General features: G+C 41.4%; 1 protein-coding gene across 1 annotated transcript in view; it reads right to left on the bottom strand.

Moving 5' to 3' along the window:
* Positions 1–21,515, bottom strand: part of CPEB4 (cytoplasmic polyadenylation element binding protein 4) — a 43,181-nt gene extending 21,666 nt beyond the window's left edge. The window contains exons 1-2 of the mRNA XM_017822905.1: positions 18,822–21,515; positions 8,860–8,941 (exon numbers count right to left, since the gene is read on the bottom strand). Of these exons, the coding sequence (XP_017678394.1) occupies positions 8,860–8,941; positions 18,822–19,943 (1,204 nt within the window). The 5' untranslated portion in view covers positions 19,944–21,515. The remainder of the gene's footprint in view (positions 1–8,859; positions 8,942–18,821) is intronic.
* Between the last annotated feature and the right edge of the window lie 4,856 nt (positions 21,516–26,371).

Raw genomic sequence — 26,371 nt, 5'->3', positions numbered from 1 at the left:
ACTATTTAAAAGGGCCTGGGGTGACAGGACAAGGAGGAATGGCTTCAAACTGAAGTCAGGGTGGTGAGGCCCTGGCACAGGTTGCCCAGAGAAGCTGTGGCTGCCCCATCCCTGGAAATGTCCCAGACCAGGTTGGACGGGGCTTGGAGCAAGCTGGGATAGTGGAAGGTGTCCCTGCCCACAGCAGGGGTTTGGAACTGGATGGTCTTTAAAGTCCCTTCCAACCCAAACCATGTGGGATTCTACGATCAAGCACTCTCCAGTCTCTGCAGCACAACATTTCCCCATTTTTAATTTTTACAGTAAATAGCATAGGTAAGACACTAATTTTTCCAGTTACATAGGTGAAAAAAAATGTACTATACGCTTCCCCACACCCAATCCAAATGGGAAGATAAACAGAAAACCATACTTTAAAAGAATCACCTCTTCATTTCTTCTGCTTCCATTAAAAAAATGGTGGACAGGACCAGGCACCAGCAGTATTTATATAAGTATCCCCACATTCCATACACAAAATTTATCCTTTCCTCACACTCACCCAATCTGACTGCTGAGCTGGGATTTTGCTAATGGGATGAAAATACCACTGAAATACCACTCCCTGCACTTCACTTGACATGTGCATATCTAGAGAGAGCCCATCACTACCCCACTCACCTGAAAGCCCAGTTATCAAGATTATAGTGGAAAAAACAGCTGACCAATCTGCATTCCAACACACAGTGCATTAAACCAAGTACAGATAAATCTACTGTGAGATGCATTTTCAAATTTGCCTTAGCAATAGTTCTTATCATTCTACCTAATGCTGAATTCAAATAAGTAGATCCTGAATACACAAATTCTATATGCCTCACAATTCCTTCTAAACACATCTACAATTGATGCAAAAATCAAATTTCAGGGTGCTGCATAGTCACTTCTGAGTATATGCAATAACTGCCCACTACTAAAAAAGTGTTTCTGTTGTAACTTTCTTAGGAGTAAATTTTTCCCCTTTACACTCACACCTCAGCACTCACCTCCTTATTTTTCCACAAAACTCAGCACCATTCTCACTATACCCACTTCTTCAGTTTTAAGAAAAGCACATCAGGCTTTTCTTTCTGGTTCTTTCATGCCATTTACAGCCTCATAAACATGACAGTAGAGAGCATGCAAAATGGGGCTAACAAAAGACTCAGTGATTCAACATCAAGGCAAAAAGTGAACAAAGTGAGCAAAAAGAAAAAGAGACAGGTATTTTGAGCAATTTGGGAAGGGAGGCAGGCAAGTTCTGTGTCTTTTAAAACAAAGAACAGACACTACTCATGAAATACAGCTCCAAATTAAAGGCTGCTTTGAAGATGATCCAGAATGGTCAAGGATTATCAAAGCAAGAATTCAGAAAAGACAGAAAAACCCCAAAACCCAGTCGGTGGACAAGGCAGAAGATTAAACACACTTCTAAAAAAAGAGATGGAATTAATTTCACAAAGACGCAAATACAAAAAAGAAAGAAAGCAAAAAAAACCTTAGAAAGGTTTTAATCAGATTAGCAAGGCTGCTGTCATGGCATTCAGAACGATTTTCTTGGCTGTACCACTCTTGAAGATCAAATCACTGAGTTAGACATGAAAATATTCAGCCGTATTTCGATGTTTTGCTGTGTTTTAAAGATCCCTAAATGCCACATCATTTGCAGCACATACATTTTTAGGAAATATCTTGTCTAAGGAGTACAAAACGCATTTAATTTTCCACATGGCCTCTGGTGATGGGACAGCACGTCAGGTCTACCCCAATGAAGTTCACAGGCATCCTAACACTGATTCCCCAATGGGATCAAGATCAGAAAGCCCTGGGATACTGTACTGCTCTGTGGTGGCAGGGGAAGGAATTCCCTGGCCTCCAAGCGTGGTTGCATTAATACCCTTTAGTTTATTGCTCAGTGGCTCAGTTTTGGACAGAGCAAAGATCAAGGTATTGCTCTTCCATTAATAGCCCACCTCAAAATCCTGCAGTGGTGAAGGAAAAACATTGAGTTGTTTGATTGTTACTTGATATCTGCATTATCAAGACCCACATTCTATAATAATCAGCATTTCTCACAGGTATTATCAGAAAGTTTAAACTACTTAGGGTGCCCCAGCATAGGTAACCAACGGTATCTGTTTCCTTACCTTGTTTTCTTCCAGTACTATATTTAACATTATATATATTTAACATAAGTCAAACGCCAGGTCTGAATGCAGTTCCAAAGGCACATAAATGTCAGCATTTTGAAAAATTCCTCAAACTCTGAACAGCACCATAACCTACAAACTACTTCCCACACACTTAAAATTAAGAATATCAGTAAATCCTGGTGAAGTAATTTAACATCAACAGCAATTCACCTCTTCCAGCTGTTTTCCACCACTGAAAACAAATACTAAATTGCCACATTTCAGTACATAACTTGGCTTGTGCTACTATTTACTAAATTATTCCAGATAATTGAAAAAATATTTTAATATACCTTAAATGTCACTTCCCTATCCTGGGATTTTTTTAATTTGCATTGTAATATGGGAATTTGCAGGAAATAATAAAACTAACAACAAAAACTTAACTACTGCTTTATTTTTCAATATGCATCCCTGTACATGCATACAAAGCATTTAAATTATTTATTGGCAATTATTGGGACTGCACAATGTTTTCTAAAATAGTGTAAATGGGTCTTGGCTTTTTCCTGTCACTTGTAAGAGAAAATTAAGGTGAAAAGTCAAGGAATAAACATGGCATTCAGTGCTCTGGTCTAGTTGACAAGGTGATGATCAATCAAAGTTTGGACTCAGTGATCTTGGAGGTCTTTTCCAATCTAAATGACTGTATTATTCTATGAAAAAATTCTCAAAAGTATGAACCTAAATTACACTCTACCTTTGCCTCAGGGCAACCTGTATCTCAGTCCACATGTTTTCCAAAGAACCAGCAAATTCTCATTTCATTTATATCCACTTAAAATTCCAGACTGCTATAAATTTTAAGACTTTTTTTTTAATTGACCCCATTTTCTTATGGCATAAAGCACCACAGACCCAGCCCATCACTGGATAACTTAGCAGTCAGTCTAGTTCCAAGGCTTTCACTGCCAAAAATACCCTGTGTAGCTCCACATTCCTTCTCTGGCTAAACACAAAACCCACACCCAGAGCTCGCACTGCCGGTGGGGGGTTGTAGGTAAGGAATCAGAAGCCTGAATTATGGAAGGGGGAGGTGCCTGGGGTTTAACACAGCCTTATGAATCACAGAATCAAGGAATGGTTGGAGTTGGGAAGGGCCTCTGGAGATCATCCAGTCCAACACCCCCACTAAGGCAGGGTCACCCAGAGCAGATGACACAGGAACACATCCAGGTGGGTTTGGAATGTGTCCAGAGAGGGAGAACGACTTCCCTGAGCAGCTGTTCCAGTGCTCTGCCACCCTCCATAGAAAAAAGTTCTTCCTTATTTGAGGCAGAGCTTCTTGTGTTTATGGCTATTGCTCCTTGTCCTTGAGAAAGTCTGGCACCATCCTCTCGACACCCGTCCTGCAGATATTTGTAGGCACTGATGAGATCCCCCTCAGTCTCCTCTTCTCCAGACCAGCCAGGCCCAGCTCCTGCTGTCTCTCCTCATCAGAGAGTTGCTCCAGACCCCTCATCCTCTTTGTGGCCTCCGATGGACGTTCTCCACTAATGGCAAAGTCTCTCCATAGCAGTTTAACACCAGACTGAGAGGAGCACGCCAGCTCTGGGAAGCACAACACTCCTGGTGACCTTTCCATCCCAGCTCAGGGATGGCATGCTCCAAATAAGCTCACTGTACCTGGTGGTGTTCTCCCCTCCCCACTCCCACCTACAGCATAAGTCCCAAAACCAGCCAAGGTCCCTGAGAATCGCAGGTGAGTTGGGAATTGGGAGGGACTGGCTGGAAAACGTGTGCCCTGGCAGGAAGAGCTGGTGTGTGTGTGTGTGTGTGAATTTTCCAAATTCTGCATCTCTTCCAAAGAATTTAGTTCAAGCCACAAACCCACATATCCATTTAAATGAGAAAGCTGGGAGTTTATGAGGTAATAGCAAATAAGTGTAAAATCATACATTATGTATGGCTTGTGTCCATTACTTCTGTGTCAGGGTAGAATCTAATCTATGAATCTGATCTCAGTGTTTATTAATAGAAGATTTGAGTTTCTTCCTATTGCCCAGGTGATTTTGTTTTCTTACAAGATTGTTGGCTGTTTCTAAACAAAAGCTCTGATAAACCCCAAATATTGGAAAGGCAGGGATAACTCAACAAACACTTCAATTGCCACAGGAGGACTGGGAAGGGAAAAACATAAAAGATTAAAAAACTAAAATATTGAGTATTGCCCCAAAATTTTGAGTATTAGCTACATTTGGAAAAAAGTGTGCCCTTGCTTGTTAATATTCTAGGATATAGAATAGTAGAAATTATAATACATCTACTCCAATCCACCTGAAAACAGTGGACAGCAATAGGAATGGGAGCTGCTGATTTCAAATAAAACACACACTGACTGTGTTTCCCCCACCCCGGCTCCCTCAGCATGGGTTGCAGTTTAGTGCTATTAGACCCAGTTCAGCAATATTTTGAGATAGTAGAACAATTGGTTTTCCTCTTAATTAATATGCACTCAAGTCTGCAAATCCCATTAGCCTTTCCTGGCATAGGAGGTAAAATTCAGGAAGATCCTGAGCAGGAAACATTCACACAGTAATTCATGACAGCTTCCAAAGACAATTAGGGCAAACCTGAACTGTCTGCAGCCTGGTGCAGCAGAAAGGAAAGGTTTTGTGCATTTTATTTGAGGCTGGATTAAAACATTACAGATTAAAAAGCTGCAAATGAAGAACCCTTAGATAAGACTGACCTTCTTGGTCAGAACAACCACTGATGCTGCTCCCCAAAGTCTGAGGTACGACCACCACAGCAGCCTATGAAAAACCTCAAAATATATTAAATTTCATTTTAAAGTAGGTCAGATTTTGTCCTGTGCATATATAAAGGATCACTTCCCTAAAGAGAATGTTATTTGGCCCTTTGCAAAAATTGGAACTGATTCTCATCAGATTCTCATTAATTTTCTGGATAATATAGAAAACCAAATGGTCTGTTCTACTCAAATAATATGAACATGCTGCCTAATCCATATGACTAGAAAAGAAGCAACTAGTTCAGATTCTTAAACACCATTCAGAAAATGCTCTCAAAACTATTTGGATTCCTGTCATCCAAGAACACTTTATAAGGTTTACGTACTTTCTTCAATTTTGACATAGTTTTTCAGATCCATATTAAGGGGCTGATGAATGCTTTAAAAATACAGCTCAGACTATACACTTGCTTGGAGAAATCCTGAATGGTTCTCATCATTCTAGCTTTCCAGCTCTAAAATTTAGAGCTAGAACAAAAGCTAAAAAAAGTAAAAAATGCTGTTTGACCCTCTCCCTCAGTGTCTGTGTGTATAACTCTGACCTTAGTCTGCTTGTAAAACCTTTCCTTTTGTGCACAAGTATGTTTAGTTTTTAAGACTCTGTCACACTCTCAGCACTCATGCAGACACTGAGCTGTTCACACCCACATTTTTACAGGAGTGCTTTGCAGTGCTAGAAGCAGATGGACTGGCCTGCTGCTTTAATCCATTCCACCTTGCATCATTTCCAGGCAATAACCTTATATTCTCAACTGAAATATAGGATATTTCAGTCATAAAGCAGCCTGTGGTCATAAAGTATTTAAAGACATTTCAGTGTCACTTAACAAGGAAATATTTAGTCAATCTACTACTATTACAGTAATGCTCAAATTGCCATCTGGAAGACCCAGATTCAAAAATCAGTCTCTGGATTCCAGGCTCAGCTCACGAAGGCCGAATACATTGTAAAGAAGATGCAATTAGTCTCCGGGGAAAGGCTTCTGCAGGCTGACGTTGGCTGTGCAGCACTCAGCACACTCACTCGGGTGGATAAAAATAACATATTGAAATGGCAGCTGCTCAGCAAAGGAAGAGGATTTGAGCAGGGATAAAAATATACCTTAAAAGAGGGGGAAAAAATGGTAAAATGCCTATCCAAAGCATTAAAGGGTAATAGTGAATGTAGTGAATCACTGATACTTAAGATTCACCTTTTAGCCTCACACAGGAAATGCTATTTATTTCATAAAACAAGACAACCCAAGAACATAATTAATACTGTCCTAAACAAATCCAAGGCTAGCACAGCTTAATCACCTCAGCCATAAGGAACACACCGCAAATGGATTTTGTTACATTTTGAAGAATTCCTATTTATGATTTTATTTCAGAACCCACACCCTGCTGCTCTGAACATATCATTGAAAGATAGAAATTATTTCCAAGAGACAGCGGGTTCCAAACTGTGACTGATGTCTATGATCATGTCCATACCCTAACTTGTTTTGAAGCCACATTTTAACATAGTGCCTCTTTCTCTTGAAGTCCATTACAGTATGAAGGGGGTGCTGCCAGTGCTGCACACTAAACTCATCTCGAGCCAGTATTAAAGCCTCTCACAGACTCACAAGATAGCAGTGAGACCTATTAGATCATCTAAATTATTTCCATGCCATTCTGAGATCGCTCTCTCCAGTATGTTTTTAGTGTCTTGCCCAGGCTATTTTTAAAGTCTCAAACCCAGAAGCTTTTCCTTTCTGAGAGTATCCAACTTTAGTTCAAAGCACTGCATGCACTGATTAACCCATTTAAAATGCAAAGAGAAAAACTTCTTATGGCTCTGCTTATTTAAATGCAGGTGTTTGAAATGGCAAGCAAGATTTAGCTGACAACCATCATTTGTCCTATTTTAAGATTTCTGGATCCAAGGTTTAAATAAAGATGGGGCAAGAAAAGCGAAAACAGGAGAGACAGGATCTGTGTTAAGACGAAATCATACAGCCACTGACACAGATGGAAAATAAACACAAAAGGCTTGTGATCACGAGCCCCACTTCAGGCTTGGTGTGGAATGTTTTGTACCAGCAAGTCACGATTTTTTTCCAGCTGTATCAGTTGGTTTAACTAAAGGTATTTCCTCTCCTTACAAACCCCACCCTACTTAGGGATGATCTCTGCAGCATTACCACGGCACAGCGGATGCTGGTTTGAATAAAGATCCATTCCTAAATATATTACAGGAACTAAGTCACTGTGTGCTGTGCCAGAGCAGCAGCAGTCAAATTCAGTGTACTGCACATTTCACTATAAGCAAACTTCATGTTCTTGCCGAGGAGACTCTTGAAAATGAGGCTTCACAACAAAGTATTTCACGTAGGATCACTTAAATTTCTCATCTCAGTTTGGGGCTTTTTTCTATATAGTTATATAACTATTAGCCCTGATACAGAGTAATTTGCAAGAAACCTAAGAAATAATTCCCAGAACAGGACCTAGTTGATATCACTGTGTTTCAGTCAGTCTGAGACAACACATACAAAACTTTGGCCAAGCCACAGATGACTCTGCAGAGGGGATTAACAACCAAGCTAAAGCAGGAATTAACAAGTATCAGAACTATTTGTATTCTTTGCTGACATACTTATTCCATCATTCTCAAAACATGTTAAGCACTCAAAAAAAAAAAAATTTCCAATGCAAAGAATCCTTTCAAAGCACTTAAACGAAAAATCACACTGCTTACAGAACTCCCCTTACTTAGTTGCTGAATATTAATACACGTGGAGCTGACTTTGTTAAATTCAAATTTAAAGGGAAATTTTATTTGTTCTATGGCCATGTCACCTTGGGCCAGATTTCAGCAGCTGTAACCTGGTTTGGGATGGCCTGGCAGTTGAATAGAAGGTCTTGGGGCAAATCCCAGATGCTGCAGTCAAGGAAGGGCACCTGATTCTTGGTTCTCTATACAATGCTGGAGCCATAGGATGCTGCCAAGACAGCATATAAACCAAATGAAAGCTATTCATACGTGTCACTTATAAAATCCTGGTCCCCACTACGTAAGGAGGGAATGTATTTTGGGGTTTTAATCCATTTGGCATTACTTTTATCTACAGCAGGCTCCCCTTGTCAGTTCAATAGGAAAGAGTATTTTGTGGTGCTTCTCATCACCCTGAATGGCTGCACAGCACTGGGGATGGGAAACTCAAGCTGCCTTTCCAGACCACAGCAAAGGCAACAAACACAAGTTATTGCCAGTTTATCAGAGGTTGGTCTTCTGAGCAAGAATCAGTATTAAAACAAGTCAGATTTCATTATCACCACAAGCCTTGATAGCAAAAGAAATTTACTTGCAGAAACCACAAGTGCAGGTTTGTTTTTTTAGTGGTCTCATGACTGGTAACAAAACTGAATCCTAGATAAGAAGCGTGTGTGAGAGTTTGACTTCTCTACTCATACAAGGAACCACTGAACTGAAATGGATTACTCATTCTACAGAACAAGAAACTAAAGTTCTGAATTGTAGACCACAAGCAGTTTCTATTCAGACAAAATTATACACAGACAATACTTTGAATACTTTGTAAGTTGAGGTATTTCCAAAGCAAGATTACCTTTGCCAAAAAACTAAAAAAAATAAAAAGAGAGAAATTCCAGATGCATGTCAGTTCAACCTCCCTTTTTCTTTCCCAATGGTACCAAAAGAATCTGCAATTTAAGGCAGCACAGAACTGAAAAAAAAATGTACCTGTGTTGCAACAGCTTCATCTACAGAAAGAGGGTGCCCACCCCAGCTGACCATGCAACAGGTGCACAACGTGACTTTTCCTCATCAAAACCAAAGTTTCTTATTCTAAGTAAGCACCTCTTCCCAATTATTTACTGCAGGAAATAGTCTCTTTCTAAATTTACCTTTCAGTGAATCATTTTCAGCCCTCATTATGTCAATTAGTGAGTTCTCCAGTGAATGCATGTCGAAAGTCCTCGTGCGATCCTGCAAGCAAATACAAACAGAGCCAGTTTAGGCAACACACAGCCTTAAACGAGACCATCTGAAACACAAAAACTTCAGTTTTCTTCTACATTACTACAGCAGAATGAAGCAAAAACCATACACCAAAGGCAGGCTGATACAAGGAATATTAAAAATTAGAATATTCTTAAATAAAAATCTGATCTATAGTTATTGTAACCAATCATTTAAGAACCCAATTCAATATTTAGTTTGCATTCCTTTCTACACAGCAAAACTTTGTTAAAAGTAATTTCACAGTTAGGAAGTAAAGATCATATCCTGGGAGACAGAATTGCAAGGACAAATCATAAAACAGGTATTTCGGTCCAAATTTAAGAAATTTTAAATTCCAGAAACATGTAGAATTTCCTCCACCTAAACAACCATCTCGACACCTGAAATAGTTGAATTCTGTGCAGTCAGTTCAAATTCTACATATTTCTAAGGTATTCCACACAAGCAGGAGTGTTCCAAACAGTCCCATTTACTGGGTGACAACTTTGCTTTGATTTTTAATTCTGTGAATTCACAAGTTTGGCATGCCAAGCATTTCTAAAATTAAAGGAGGACTCAACAGATGGGAGGCACAATGTCTCCTGTACTTTACTGTTTCATTACCTCCAGCCACCTGAAGTATATTACTACATATTTCTGCTTCCTATTAACCAAAGGCATCATTTAACACATGGGTCACATTTTCTCAATCAAACAACAAATTCCACATCCTATAAATCTGATGTTACAGCAACATAAAATATCCTGGCACTGCCTTATTTTAATTGGCAAATTCAGAATAACTGAAATTTCTTGTAAACTCTGAAATCTTTACAGTACCTTATAAGGTCACAAAGGGAGGCAAAAAGTCACCATAGTTCCCAAAATTATTCACTTATCCATGTTATCTGTGTATTTATACATTTGGATTTGGAAAAAAAAGTATACAATTATATTAATCCACCTTTAATTTAGTTTTTCTCTGTCCAAGAAGCGCTCTAACATCAATTCTAAAGATTTTATTTCATTCCTGTTCTAAGGAATCCCCTCTGAACCAAGATCAAGCATTAGAAAGTATCTGTTCTAACAAGAAAGCAAAATATGAATAGTTCAAAACAGACATTTTTTTGCTTTAAGCCGCTTCTCCACAACTATTGTTATTACAGCTCCAAATAATGTTTTTTGTCCCTATCACTGGCTGTGAACCTGAAATTTCTCCAAAGCACACAGATCCCGCTTGGAACATTTTTAAGAAGCAGTGGTGAAGTAAAACAGGGTATTGCACAGGCTGTTGTGTATCAGGTTATAATGGCCTTTACTCCAGTGCTGAAGCAGCAGCGACTGCCTGTTGCAAGGGGGGTTCTTGATATCACACAGATCAGATCCAAAATGATCAGTCATTCTGGACTTTAAATACCTCATACTATTTGAAGAGCAATGACACACCAGCTCCTAGAGTCCTGATCCATTTCCAAGCTGTAAGTTACACTCCGACCACTAAAAACCCACTGTTTTTCAATTAAATTTCCTGGTATTTTTCCTCTCTTCAGAACAGTTTATTACTGAGACAGAACAGGCGATGTATTTCAACCCGGATGTGCTGCATTTCAAATAGCATTAGAAAGCCCAGGGTTTGGAACCAGTTGCTTTATTAGTCTAGCAAATATCAAATTTACTATAAAAAGCAAAGCACTGCCCTGTCTCTCCTCAGTATTTATTTCCGTGGTCATTTCTATTACAAGATAATTGAGGCACCTCAGAGAAACCATTGCGAGCATTTAAATTCTAAAACTCAGTGTTTTACACATTTCTTCCTTTATAAGCAGTATTTAGTTTATTGTTTTGACTTCTCCTAGTTCATAACTTAGTTCACACTCTAGTTACATTAAAATCCTTTAGCAGGATTGAATACAAGTCCTGGGGTCTTGGATCCATTAGGATTCAACAGCTGGGAAACTCAGGAATGGGCACTAGAAGACAATATCTGCATTTCCAGCAGTCCTCACAACAGGACAACAGAAAATAGCCTAAAACACAGGTTGGAAAAAACCTGACATCCCTCAGTAGCTTCTCCTTCCTGCATTCTGGTTTTCAGTGCATTGTATTAACATCAAGTGCACCCCGTGAACAGCTACAAAATTCTCATTTCACAAAGTGCAGAACCTAAGTATTTCCATGTCTTTGTGGAATTGTGGCACTTAACATTTCAGTTGTCTGAGAGACACGAAGGGAGTAATCCAGGCCAAGTAATTTCCAGTTTATTGTGCCCTGTATGTGCTGGGACACGTGAGCCAAAGCGAGTCTCTTCTCCCTAAAACGTCTGTGTTGGGTTGAGCTGTAAACAAAGGCTTTGCTGCAATGGTAAGTTTTCAACACTGAGAACAGAGAATTTAAATATTTGAGGGGAGAAAGTGGAATTGAACTGGTTAGCTAACAGGGACATCACGTTCTCCAACAGAAGTTTTTTGTGGTGAGGAGTTTACAGTTTTCCCTTTCTGAGGGAAGCAGCAAGGTGTCACTTTTTCAGTGTAAGGTCCATAAGCTGCAAATCACACTGCAAACACTTTAAAACATGACCCTGTGCACCGATACAAAAGATTAACTGGTCAGCAGCTATTGGCAATCCCATAAAAGGAGGAATGGCTAAAATGTGGCCCACACTTACACTCTCTAGTGGTTCCAGTCACTTGTCACAGCACTGGAGAATTCCAGAGGCTGGAGCACCCTCAAAATGCTGCCATGTTACTGTCTCTTGCCTATTTTTCCAACTTTCCCTTTCTAATCATCACTGTCAATGCATGGTGCTGAATGGCCCCTGGGAAGATCGGCCTTAGTTTGGCTTGTTGGAGTTTGCTCCTCCGTGTCTTTGCTTATCAATTAGGAGAGAGCAAACCATGTTAAACACAACTATTGAATTTTGACATATTCCTGAAAGTAATGCAGCAGTTCCCCTCTCTGGAAACGCAGAGAAATTCAAGAATTTGGTATGCCACTAACCCTGTGTACATCTAGGCAATGAAAAGATGTCAGTCCTAAATCAAGACCAGCCAAAAAGCTAAGCTCAATTGGGTCAGAGATTTGCACAGTGCTTATAAAAAAAAACAAAAAAATCAATTAATTTAGTTGATTGCTTGCCCAGATATTGAAAGTCACCATTGGTACTTTTTAGAATTTTTATGCAAATTCAGGTCCTTTTATAGCAAAAATGTTTTGAAAACAGTAGCCCAGATTTCGTCAGTCTTAACTTCCAAGATGGTCAGTGCATTTTATGAGAAACACATCTGAAATCTATCCATGTATTATATACCTGAAGTAAAATTAAAGGCTGGTAAAGGCTAATGGTAGTGACCATATCACTGAAGAAATGCCTAACTCTACATTTCACTCCATAACATCAAAAATAGCTCTAACAGTCAAGATACTGATCATGAACTGGTAACTAGATGTGATACATTTTATTTATGAGTTATAAAGCACACAAACTATACTGTGCCTAGGAAAAAACTGATGTTTTCTTTAAAAGACTTCATGCAGAGAGAATTAATAACAACATGGTGGTGGTTTTAATGAATCAATTCACGAAGTTACAGTGCTTTCCATGGAGCTGAACTGCTCACTGGATACTTATTTATTTATTTAGAAAATAAATAGGGGTAATGACTACCCTGGACTAAAGCAGAGTGTGCAAACTTCAGTAACAAAATGTGGCTACCACAGCCTGGTATTATTTCCCTGGCTTGATCACAATAAGTTGGGCTTTACACAAGTTTGTTTAGGGCATCTAAAATTTTGCTTTATCAGAGGGCTCAAAGGACACACACATTTAGACCTGGGAAACAGAACTGAGGCAGACAGACATCATGTTAAACACAAGGCCACCAAAAAATAAAAAAAAAAAGAGAAAACCAAACCAAACATACAAGAAACCAATCAAACAAACACCACCGAGCAACAAAAAGAAAGAAACCTGCAGTCTTAATACATGACTATGTTTAAAATTTCAGTCAACATTTCAAAAGACATTCGTTACACATGATTTTGAACAAACAGTGCTGTTTTCACAATATACAAGAAGTGACAGCCAGCAGATCTGGTTAAGAACGAGCTATAGAGACTCTGAATGTTCTACAACAAACAAAACAGTTTTAGACTATAAACTGGCCATCTCTTTCTACAGAAAAATAAAATAATTCTGATTCTTCTACTGTCTAGAAATAATTTCTAAGTGCGTAGACTGTTCCTAATAATGCAACCTCACTGCAAAGAGAGAAGAATTCAGGGCTTTCATGTCATGACTTTGTCCTTGGACTCCTACAGCCTGAGCAAACCACTTCACCTCTGTGAGTACAGCGATCTCCGCCCTGGCACCCAGATTATTTTATGTTTAGAGATCTTGTAAGAAATGGAGCCACTGGTACAGAGGAAATCACTAAATTCTAATCCCTGTTCCAATTTTATTTTTCCAAGTCCAAAAACATTTCATTCCAAAAAGAAAGTCACTTGGTGCAAAGCACGTACGAGATGTACTGGGACATCCTCCCATGCAAAAGAAATTAAATGAATTTTTCATGCACAGGAAGACTATACTTTGCACTTTAAAAGCTCATGCCTAAATTCTCTTGCACGTCAGAAAGATGTACATTCAACTTAACTATGAAAGTGCAGATTTATTATATTTAATCTGCACCCACAGCACTACCATCACCTGAACAATTAAGATTCCAGAACCTGAGAGTTTCTATTCAGTACTTCCCATGAAGGGTCTCCCAGGGCTAAATCCCAAAATGTACAAAAAGTCAAGCCTGGCAAGGTATGAGCTCTTGTTGGTAGCTAAGTCTGGGCCTGATCTCTTAAAATAAGGTTTATCTGAAGGCCAGGGCATCAATAACAATGCCAAAGATGCCATTGCACCAAGAGATTTACTGAGGGTGACTAAGGAGTATTTATGGAGCAGCTGCAAGCGGGGCTTGCTTCATACATTTAAATATTTGTCAAACCAGATTATTTGTCAAATCAAAAAACTCACAACTACATTTGTACCCTCATTATAGCACAAGAAGCCTGAAACTTTCTGAAATCTTGTTCCTGTTTCCCATAACTCAAAAGCTGTGTGTCTCAGGCACAGTAAGGTGTACAGGGCGAGGCAATATCATCATATTTATCATCATAAATACAAGTTCCACATTTTTCTTTTAACTGCAAAACAAATTTGGACTTGATTATGCTTCTGGGTAAGCTTCTCCTCCTTCCCTCCACCCTGCAAATGCTGTATTCCAGCTTCCAGTTCAGTATCCAGTGAATTAAAAGCTTTGAATAAACAGGTTTTTCCTGAAAGGATGTTGCTGTATTCTGCCCGAATCATCTTTTATAGCTTCACCAGGGAACAATAAGAAGGAGCTGGAAAAGTTAAGTGGCACATCAGACAGGAGTTTTTTGGGGGAGGGCACAATTCTGGTTTAGTCAAACTTGAACTTTTTAAGTGTTAGAAATGACAGACCTTTATATACATTTCCAGTAACGTGTCTGATTCTATTTTAGCCACAAATTAAGTTTTCTATGTATCTTCTAGAAAATACTTCCCATAATATCTTGTGTTCTCACTCTTTATGCTGGGCTGCTAAGTCTGCAACTTTCAAAGCAAAATGCTTAATAAGAGTACTCCTTTTAATCTTAGGAAAAGACAAACATAATTCAAATAGCTTCTAACAAAAGCTCTCTTTAAACAGAAACCCTGAGGTCAAAAACACACAGGAGGGCCAAAGCCCAAGTATTAACGTCAGTAGTAAGTTTATAAAACAAGAACAGTGTTAACTTCCACAGCACTTAACTTGTGCATGTCATACCACATTAGAGTGCTGCTAATCCCACAGATCAGTAGCTGTGGGGAACAGCACACAAAACACTAATTACTACACAACTGATGTAGTTATAGAAAAATGGGTGAACAGGTTTAAAAATCCAACTTTAAGTATTTATTCTATTTTCAAATGATAGCTTGAGATTTCTTGGAATAATTGCTGTTGCTAGAATAAAAATGGCATTCTGCAAAACAAATAACCTCTTTTTTTTGCAACCAGCTCTCGTGAGTTATGAAAAGGTTCCTCAAAACCAACTATTAAAATAAAGGGGCATGGTAAAGAAATTTACTTGCAAAATCTTTTCAAGAGGAAAGTTTAGCAAGTGCATTCAAGAGGTTATTTTTTAATTCCAGTTCCCTGCGAATTTGTTTAATGCACTTATTAAACCAACCCATTTCTGTGGGCAAACAAATGCTGACGTACAGTTCAGAATTCAAACACATTTTGTAATCACGTATGTGTTTTCTCAAACATTCCATATCTGCCTGGGGGAAGAGCAAGTCTCTCTGGCACAGCCCCTGGATGGATTTGGAAGGGGTTATATACCTGGAAACCAGCCACTGTAGAAGAAAGGAAAAAACATTTTGAACAAGTGGATATAATGAACTGCTCTCATGTACAAAATTCTTTGAAATGGGCAGTTATTTTCAAGCCTGATTCCGGGAAGAAACACAAATTATTTTTAAGCATTTTTACAGAACACTATTGCTTCACTTGCTTGTGTCTTCAGAGACCAATTTAAAAAACATCGTCACACATTGAAGATGAGATCTGGGAACCTGGAAATGCCTATCAAAGCAAGATTTATGCATTGCATAACAGGCAGGATGTTCCACTCATGAGGAAGTGCAAGTACACAGCAAAAGGAAAGCCAAAACAATCTCGAAGGCAGTGCTGCCCTAAAACACAATTACTGAGCACCCAGTTTGTCAGTGCTGCTGGGAGACAAGTAGAAGGAATTATTTTAAAAATCAGTAACTTGGAAAGATGCAATAGTCACAGCCAAAGCATTTTCATGTATTAAATCTCAAGGAAGCCTGTCAAAGCCAAAAGACTCCATTTCTTTTCTTTTTAATTTTAATTCAGGAACCATTTTTTCATTTGGAGACCATTTCCTTTTCAAACGAACACACAAAGAACAATGGCTTTTCTCTTTTCAAAAGACCTTTGAAGGGGGAAGCCTGCCCAGTGGCTAAAGCACGACATCAAAACTTAATTTCATTAACAGATCTGGTAAGTCTTCTCTGACCTTGCTTTCAGTTCCAAGACATTCCTACAGACATGCTACTTCTGAAACATTAGGAGACAGAATTCCAAATGGAAAACACTTAGAACAGAAAGCACAGGGTTTGCATGCAGCCCTCCATACCAAGCAAGGCATCATCAAATTGCAAGGTTATCTAACAGATCACCACAGTATTTTCCTTTCATCTGAACCATTTGGAGCACCCACTTCATCCCAAGAATCGAAGGGCCACGGGCAGAAATGTTTGAAGTGAGCAGGAATTCACATCAGTGGCTTATAGGGATATTATGCAACATCGTCCTCTTCAAAGAGGAAACGAGCATTTACTCCTGGTTACCCTAAGATTCCCATCAAAACAGACAGAATTCTGTGTGTCAGCAAGCTCTGGAGTAGAGACAACCTCTGTGAAAAAAAAGAAAGTGATCCCCAAATATTTGCAGTTGCTGGTTTGCATTTTGCCTTCCAAAGAAACTAATTTTCACTAGATTGCAGCAACACTCGTTAATGATTTAAGCAGCAAAACATAAATATTAAATGAAAGGGATAGTTGTATCAAATTACTCCATTATGTTGCTGCAGCAAAGACAGCTTTCAACTATTTCCTAAACAGGAATCTAAGAAGATTCCAGTAACAAAATAGCCTTGTCCAGTACATGATTGCTACCACGTCTAGTACATGAAGGATACTTCATGTAAAGATAAATAGCTGCATGAACACAAATATATAATATGCTAAAGTCCTTATTCTGCTTTGAGGCAGGCATAAAATCAGCATAATCAAGAAAAAAATAAAAAGACATCAAAGGTCAAATTTTACATCATTTGTTTCCAGCAATTCAAGAATTCAGTGTGCTTTCAACACTCAGCTAAGTGACCAAAGGAGCTAAAGATTTTATACAAAAAAAAAAAAAAAAAAAAAATAAAAAACAGTTGTCCATGATGGCTTCAAAATTAATCAGCATCTTTCTAGGGCTGCAGTGCTGAAGTCCTGTTTTGCTGCCCTGCCCTTTTCCTCACAGAAGTGACAGTACGGGACTGGAAAGCACTTCACTCCACACTTTCCTTTTCTTGGCACGAAGGAGCGTCAGACTTGGTCTTGACATGTACAGCTTCATCTGAGTGTTTATGTAAACAGACACCAACATGCTACACAAAAATCATTTCTTTACCATGATCAAACTACATGTGTCTGCTATTTTATGTCTGGAACGGCATCCACAAGTCAAGGTTGACTTTGCCAGTTTTCTCTAATTTCCTTGATGCCGATCCAAGCACGTTTCTATCCCTGTGTATATATTTGGGGCTTATACACAGCAGCAAGGACACACTTGATCTCATTCTGTCACTCTGAACATCAGCTACGTGTCAGGGTACAGAGTGAATCAAACCCTGAGCCAAGTCTCGCTGCAGTGAGGCTGAAAAAAGACCAGCTCCAGCTGTGCCCTTTTTCTAATGGTTTCAGTGTATAAATTCCATATGCTGGATACAGGTTGACTATATTCATTACAAATCCCGACATTAAAATCAATTATTACTATATGCATTCTAAATTTAGAAGGGCTCTACCTGATATTGAACCAGCCAACAGCTCTGCAGTAGAAAAATGGGCCCTAAAGGAAAGTTACTGCCAGAGCTGCTGTGCTGTCAGCAGGCCCTGCACAGCACCAAAAACCAGAACAGTTTGCAACAACCCAACTATCCACAAACCCACAAAGTCATTATTAAAAGTATTTCTGTTTCTTTACACCATGAGACATATTGCACAGTTTTTATCTTCGAAATTATTTTAAAGTAGGTCACCCTGGGTGTCTTGCAGCATGGCCAGAAATACTGCAATCACGTTGAGATTTTTACTTTTGCCCTCATTTGAAGAGCTTGACAAACAACCCTGGAAATGTAATAGAGCTCTTGGGTTGTTTAATTCACCCTAAAGGAGTTTACAAAAGGCACACACACACATAAAAACTCGGTTTAACTAGTGGTCAGATGAAAAGAAGAGTACTTCTGGTTTAATTTCTACTGTAAATTAGGTTCAACATTATACAATTCTTTTCAAATTCATAACAAGTCAGCCCCGAAGGAGAGGCTGAACTGCCACTGCCTCCTGCCAGGAGAAGGCCATAGCAAAAATATAGGAGACCACCAACTGACACTGGTCCAGATCTAATTTTAGTGATGATTTAATGGTTTGTAACCAGAATTTGCTGCCATTACTGAGGAGAGCAAACTGCACCAATTACCATCCTGTATAAAAAAAAATCAAAGTTTCAAATAAAAAAAAAAAAAAGCTACACAAACTATGTTGCACTGCAAGTCCATGTGATACTCGAAAACAAAATACACTTTTCTCAGATGTGGTACATTCTTGAGTATTTTAAAAGGCCTCAGATGTTTCATACTCCAACAGGCAACACTTTTTTTCCTTATTCCTTTTTGTAGATACTTGCTGCTGGTAACTAAATTTCTTCATTGGCTATTTCTGTCTGTGTGTTAGTATTAAGCTGAAGGGAAAGTGGCTAATACAGGTGGCTGGTAGGCAATAGATATTTATCACCATCACTATTAAAAAACAACATGAATCACAGCTTGGAGGATCATTCCCATTATGACATTTCAAGTTCAATATGTTTTGGGGTTTTTTTAAGTTGCAAGCACAGAAATCCTACAACCAGGCTATGCTGTTCCAACACACTGCACTTCCCAGAGCATTTTAATGCACTTTGGGGTCATTTTTCTTATGGACAGAACAGAGTGTGCTCACCTGAAAGGGAAAAATGTTGTCAGCTCTATTCAAACTGTCTTCCATCCACGATTTTGGAGCGAAGGCCGAGCTGGGCCGGGCGTACTTCTGCAGCTGGATGTGATTACTTGCAAAATTCTTCTTTAAGGGCGAGATGGAGTTCAAGGGTGTTATCCCTCCGTTCAGTCCCCGGCGGTGGTCTCGACCTTGGGACCCTCCCCACCCACCGTATCCGCCGCCGCCGGGGCTCCATGAGGATGGTGTGGGAGAAGGGCTTTGGTAGCTGCTCCATGGAGAAGGTGGCTTGTTAAGATTATTAGCCAAATGAGGCAACTGATTAAAAGCAGCATTTCTGTGTGTGAATGGAGGTGGGTGAGGACTTGCAGGAGACCTCCTCTGTTGCTGATGCTGATTGTGATGATGCTGAAAATGGGGGTGATGAGGGTGGTGCTGAGAGAGGGGTCCGATCTGGGGGGAAAAGCTACCACCAAAGCCAGGGCTGACGTGATGTGGAAAATTCTGAAACAGCAGAGCACCATTATTAGCTGAGGCAGTAGGGACCCCTCCCTGATGGAAAAAACTTGCATCTTCATTGATTATTGTAGAAGAAGAAGGAGGAATAGCTGCAGACCAGTTACTAAAACCAGTCAGAGAAGATGCAGTGGATGTCAAGGGCTGTGTTGAAGTACCGAGCCCCGAAGCCTCTTGATAATCAAATCCTGTTAACACCGGCGATTCTATTCTGATTTTCTCCTTTCCATTGCCATTCTCTGAAGAATTATCACCCTGATTTTCTTCAGTTTTAGCTTTCTCGGGTTCAGAGAGCATGCCTGCTTCCTGACTTTGACCAGGGGAAAGCTGCTGTTTTTCTAGGGACTCTTGCTTTTCCTGTTGCTGAGTTTTAGATTTTTCTGACCCCAGAATCTCATCCTGAATATTATGGGCAGCTGGAGCAGGAAAGAGCCAAGCTGACCCAGCACTACTGCCATTGGCAGCTGTGTTATTATTTATAAAAGCAGCAGGGCTGGGGGTTGCATTTTGATGATGGTGTGGAGGCTGCAGATGTGGATGAAATCTGACTGGAAAAGCTGACTTATTTCCAGTGTTGTTTTGCACTAACACTCCAAACCCGTAATCCCCCATTTATTATATTTAGGGTTTGAATCCTCCCTGTAAGAACAAGTTGATGTTTAGTGTTTAGCTTGTCCTCTTCTGAGGCAAGATTAGCAAATATCCTGTTTTTCACTAGATATTCCAGTTTCTCCCTCCACGCTATTTGTTTCAGATTTGGATAAAGATGTTTTATCTTTTGCAAAAGATAGATTTCTTCAACTATTTCAATGTGTCAATTTGTGTCCGTTTCCTTCCTTTGGGCAGGAGGAAGGGAAAAATAAATCTTTGGTTCACAAAATAAGAGGTTTCCTTTTTCGAAAGGAAATGCACAGCAATGAGAGAAAAAGCTTCTGGCGAATAAGGATAAAGAGATTCTAACTATGCTGTTTTTTTCCTCCTCAGCAGCCTTGACTCGCCCATAAATGAGTTAAGAGGGAAGAAAAAAAATACAATGACGTCTGGTCCCTCAACCCCTTGGCAGCAAAAAATAGATTTAAATCTGGAATAATTTAATACATCTCTATAATCTAATATATATTTGTGTCCTGTTTAAAAAGAGTCTTTGCTGTGGACAAGGGAAAAATTTACCTCAGGATCTCAGCATTCAGAGGGTGAAAAGGGTAAGTGAGTTGCAGAAGAGGCTTTTCCCCCCTGCTGGGTTTAACCTATTATATTTAGCAATAACATACACCGTGTGTGTGTATGTGTGGTTGTTTAAAGGGGTAAGATCTTATCTCAGGAAATCAGTATTCTATGTGTGCTGGGTGGGGAGTGAGTTGTGCAGAAGGGTGGATTCTTGATGCTGCTCCTTCTGGGCTGGGTTTCAGAGCTCGCCAGACTCGCTTCTTATTTATGATCCAATATTCGCGTGTCCTTCATAAGAGTCCCGGCTGTCCGAGGAGGGAGGTTTTCATCTCAGAAATCAGCATTCACCGTTCGGGGAAGGGAAGGGAGGGGACAGCGCAGGAGGAAGGGGAAGGAGGTTTCTCTCGCTCTCTGCTGCCGGGAGGGTGTTTTGTGGTGCGGGGCTCGCCTCCTTCCCCGGGAATCGCGGCTTTCCCGCAGCCCAGCGAGCCCCTGGAGATGCGCTCCCTCCTCAGGCTCTCGGCGTCCAGCGGGGCCGGGCCGTGGGTGCCCCGCGTGTCCCCCCGCCCTCGCTCGAGCCGGGGGAGGCAGGAGGGGTTTTACCTCAGCAGCGCAGCAGCCTCCGGCAGGGAGGGGAAGGCGCGGCCGGCCGGGCTCCTCTCTCCCCCATGGAAGGTGTTTAAGCGGCTCTCCCGGATCGCCCGGCGGGGTCGGGGCGGGCTCTGTGTCGGGGCGCAGCGCTCGGGGCTCCGGCGGCGGCTGCTCGGGGCGCTCGGTGCCCTGCGGCTGCTCGGCTCGGCTGCGGGCGGGCCGTGCCCCTCATGGACCGGCCGCACCGGGGGGGGGGTTCTCCGCGGGGACGCTGCTGCGAAGATCTGCAAAGACCAGGAGACCGACAGCCTTCGGTAGCCGGCGACGTGTCCCCGGCGCGGAGCCTCCGCTGCCACCGCCTCGTTTCGCGTCTTTTTTTCCGTGTGTTTGCTGCCGCCTCCCCCGCCCCCCACCCCCCCGGCGTCCGCCGCAGCCGGTGCCTCGCTGGTCCCCGCGCGGCCGCTGCCCAGCCCGTGCCGCCTGGACCGAGCGGCCGCACCAAATGACAACCAGCTGGCGGGGGCCGCGCGGCGCTTCCGGGGCGGTGGCGGCCGCGCCCCCGGCCCGCCCCCGGCCCCGGCTCCGCCCGCCCGGTGTCCGCTGCGCGCCGCCATGTTTGGTAAGGGCAGGAACACCCCGGCTGGAGCGGCCGCCCCGGTGCTCGGTGCGCCCGCCCGCAGCGCGGCCGCCATGTTGAGTGTTGGCAAGAGGTCAGGCGGATGCCGGCGGGGCCGCCATCTTGGAGTGAGGAGCGCGGCGCCCGCCATGTTTGTGCAGGGCAGGGCGTCACCTGTCACCGCGCTGACAGTGTGTCTGTGGTGTGATATAGAGGGGTCTGGGTTGGAAAGGGGCATTAAAGATCATCAAATTCCACCTCCTGCCATGCGCAGGGACACCTGCAACCAGACCAGGTTGCTCAGAGCCCCATCCAACCTGGTCTTTTAACACTTCCAGGGGTAGGGCACCCACGGCTTCTCTGGGCGACCTGTGCTAGAGCCTGAACACTCTCACTGGGAAGAATTTGTCCCTATATCCAACCTAAATTTTCCCTTTTCAGAGGGAATGGCCGTTCTCCTTTGTCCTTTCACTCCAGTGCCTGATGGAGAGTCCCTCCCCAGTTTCTTTGTAGCCCTATCAGATACTGGAGGGGGCTGTGAGGCCTCCTCACAACCTTTTCTTTTCCAGGCTGAACAATCCCAATTCTCTCAGCCTTTCCTCATAGCAGAGGTGCTCCATCGCTCTGATCATCTCAGTGCCTCCTCTGGGCTCACTCCAAGCCCGTGTCCCAGCTGGGTCCCCAGAGCTGGAGGCAGCTCTGCAGGGGGGTCTCACCTGAGCGGGGCAGAGGGGCAGGATCCCCTCCCCTGCTGCCCACGCTGTGGGATCAGCCCAGGACACACCCAAGTCCTTCTCTTCAGGGCTGCTCTCAGTCTCATGGCTAATATCTACAACTGAATACTCCATGAAAGGCTGCCTTTTTGTAACATCCTTCAGCACCCCTGGACTGCATCCCCTGCAATGGCTTGGGTTGGAAGGGACCCTAAAGCCCATCTTGTTCCATCTACTGCAGGTCCAGTTTATACAAGAGTTCAATTTGGGGATGGGCGCTCTTTTTGCACATTTGCAAATTAAAATACGCTAATAAAAATATAGTTCAAAATAAGTAACAAGATCTAGCGAAATTAAAATAACTATATGTAGATACATCAGTAGAAAAATCAACTGTAAAAGGAAACATGCAGAAACTTTCCCTCAATAGTTTTCATTTAGTAGTGGGGTGTCCACTACTACTTGCTCCAAGACTTTTCTGCCCACTCAGTCATCTCATTGTAGGTTTGGATGATGCGTCTTTTTTTTTTTTTTTGCGTCTTTTACCAAACCAAGTATTTCCCAACAATTTTATTAAATAAGCTTTTTGTATGCAACCGTAGATACCTTGTTTCATTGTGTGAAAACGGACTTGTTTACATATGGTGAAAACATCATTGTGAAAATATAATTACTGGGTTATAATTTCCCCTTTTGTTTACTGCTTGCAACCTATGTGAGCCCATCTGATACTAAGTATTATTTTCTCTGTATTTTTCTAGTCATACTGTTATTATCATCATTATCATCAGATTCAGGGTTAACAGGCACTTCTGTCAGGATGCCATGAACTTGGCTCTAGCAGCAGATTGCTATTCCATGAAAGACTGGGAAAGGCTGAGTAGATGGCCTTAATTTAATTTCAGGCACACCCTTGCAATGCATTAGGGTAGATGCAGATCCACTAGAGTGATACGAGCAGAACGACTTCCAAAATCTGACTGTAATCACTTCGCTTGACAAACATGGTTTGCTCAAAACATGGGAGGTTTCTTAACAGCCAACGCTGGGATGGTATCACTGCCCAGCAGCATTTGTGTCAATTTATTCAACCTCTGAGAAAAAGTGCCTGAACACTGCGCAGGGATTGCAGCCACCATAATAGTTACACAGAAGAAAGTGAGAACTGTCTATAAATAAGACAACCTGTGAGGGAGTTGCCACTTTGGTGCCTGGATGATGTAACGAGAGTCTCAAAGAATGCAAAGCATGACAGTGTCATAGAATCACTGAATGGTTTGGGTTGGAAAGGACCTTAAAGATCATCTCATTCCAGTCACCTGCCATGGGCAGGGACACCTTCCACTAGACCAGGTTGCTCCAATTTTTTTAATCACTCAAGCCATGAGCTTGAGCCCTTGTAGAGTCAAATTAACCCTTTATCACATAGTGAGTTACACACTGATTTTCCTGTAGCTTATGCCTTGACCTAACTTTTGGATGAAACTTGAAACATGAGATCCAAATAATTAGGAAACCCCAAATCCTTGGGCATCGAAGTAATGTGAATCTAGCTAATTTAGAAATTTAATCTTAAATTTCCCTTTACCACAACAATAAATATCCAAGACTATTTTTCAGTGGGAAGGAAAGGGCAGAGTTTTCTCAGTAGCATTTACTTACACACAGTGGTGAGATTCATGTCCAGATTTGCTGCCACATCTACTGAGTAGGTCCCTGCAGCTCAGTCCTGATGTATCCAACGCTTTTCACCTGAAAGAGGTTTCAGACTGAATGACACTTGAAGTGCTTTAAATCATCATGGTACCTTCCACTAATCACTACCAGCATTTAATGGATTCATTCCTGGAAGCACTTCAACTCTTCTGGGTACCGTAGAGGAGAGGATTCCTCTGGCCACTCCAGCTGACATCATTAGGCAGCTTTAGCTGATGACTGCCAATGGCTCTGTGCACTAAGCAGGCTCCCCCAGAATCAATCTCCAGGGTCACAAAACCCTTAACAACCTCTTCACTGTGAGACTAAATCACAAGTGGGAACATATTGCTCTCCTCTGAGGATTAGATTTCTTAGCCTGCTTTTATTCTGACAATATCACCGTAACACATCATGCAATAAGTTCTTGACTGTGACTCAGGTCACAGGAAAGATTGAGGATGGCTGAACTGGTGTAGAAAAATCTGTGTGCTCACTTTTGCTCAGTCAGAAATAATCTTGAGATCTGTGATTTGCTCTGGTCTGGTGCAGGGCCTGCTCTGTCTTTCAGTGTTACATACAGTGAAACACAGCAAAGGGGAACGTCTTCAATTTTGTCAGGTGTGCTGCATAGTCTTGGTAAGGTCATATGCCCCATGAGATGTGGAATTGCTAATGATAATTTAATAGATTGGCTCACAGATAAACTAAACCTGAAAGCAAATGGAATCCCCAAGAAGCCTCTCCAGCTCAGTCACACGACTCATCCTGGGAGAATCTAGGAGAGCAGATGTGCCCTTTGTGATAACACTCTGAATGTTATCAAATCAAGGTCCTATTGAGCTAAGAAGTGAAAGGACTTGCAGAGCTGAGAAGGAACTCCTTATGGAAATGCCTTGCCAGCAACCCTCTTTTTTTTTTTTTAAATCAAAGTACCGTCAGCTCTCATGCATCTGCTGATTGCAGCTGTCACAGTGTCATCCAGAGAGAAAGGTGAGCCCTCGGTGACTCAACACATGAACGTCAAACATTAGCACTGCACACACTGGAGGAACATCACATTGATGCACCTGTTTTGCACTGTTGGTGGGGAAACTGAGAATTCAAGTCTCAGTTAACTGCTGTGCAGTTAAAGTCACATGTCTTAAAAAAAGGGAGCAGAAAGAGGATAAGAATCTCTTTTATAGGGGCAGCATTTTCAGCTGTATCTTATTTATCAAAAACCGTAACTGCTGTTTTCTTGAATGTCAAAAGGCCTATTAGGATGTTCCAATCTCCAGTTTTTTACTAAAAATCGTTGCTGTATCTTGCCCACACAATGGTCTATGGCATATTAACACGGTTTAGTAAATCAAATTTAAATTCAAAATTAACACTATACTTACAGCACAGGGACTTGAAGAAGAGTGCAGTGGGATATGCTAAAATTCAAAGGGATCATTTATGGGATTATTAATCACTTAGATGTTCCTCTACATTACTTTAGGTCTAGTGTATCACAGAAGACACAGGACTTGCTCACAGTCAGTGGTAATAAAAGCAGCCAACAGATCTGAAAAGCTGCATCAACATTTTATCCTAAACAATTGCTCCAGGAAGGCTGAGCTAAAAACTTCAGGCAAGCTGTCAGTAGCTAATATTAGCCTACACATACAGAAAAATTTTTAATTTCAGAGCAATTTTCAAAGACTGCAGAAAATGTTCTTTAGGCTGCAGAGAAAATCCGACAGTTTGGTTTTGTGCTGATGCAGCTGCAACTGCTGTTTGCTAGATCATATCTCAGCTTGGTCATTGCAGTATCAAAGTATGATTTTATAAACCTTTTAACTCTTGTGTAAAACACACTATACATGCTAATGGCTTCATTTGACTACTGTGGCTTTGTCATTTTGCTGCAGCTGGGTGAAGGTACTATATACTGATATACTCTCATATGTTAAGCAACCCCTTAATGGAATACATTGCCTTGGAGTCTTTAGTCTTTATGAAAAAAAACCTTATCACTGCCCAGAGAACTATTTTGTGTGCAGTAATTATGTAATATTAATGAACAGTGTTACATACAATTTTTTTCTAGCCCTATTCTTTGTATGGAATGTACTTCAGAATGACCTGACACTGCAAAAATGCCTCTAGCTTCCATGGCTCATGTAAAATACAATAAATACGTAAATAATTTAGAAGAGGAAATAGGTGGTGTTGCAAAGGCAGTGGCATTCTTACCACTGTGCTTCAAAATCTGCTGATGTGACCTTTGC

Source organism: Lepidothrix coronata, unplaced genomic scaffold (genome assembly GCF_001604755.1).
Source record: "Lepidothrix coronata isolate B3197 unplaced genomic scaffold, Lepidothrix_coronata-1.0 Scaffold100, whole genome shotgun sequence".
Lineage (NCBI taxonomy): Eukaryota > Metazoa > Chordata > Aves > Passeriformes > Pipridae > Lepidothrix > Lepidothrix coronata.
The sequence above is the reverse complement of the archived record's forward strand: the minus strand, read 5'-3'. Positions and strand labels throughout refer to the sequence as shown.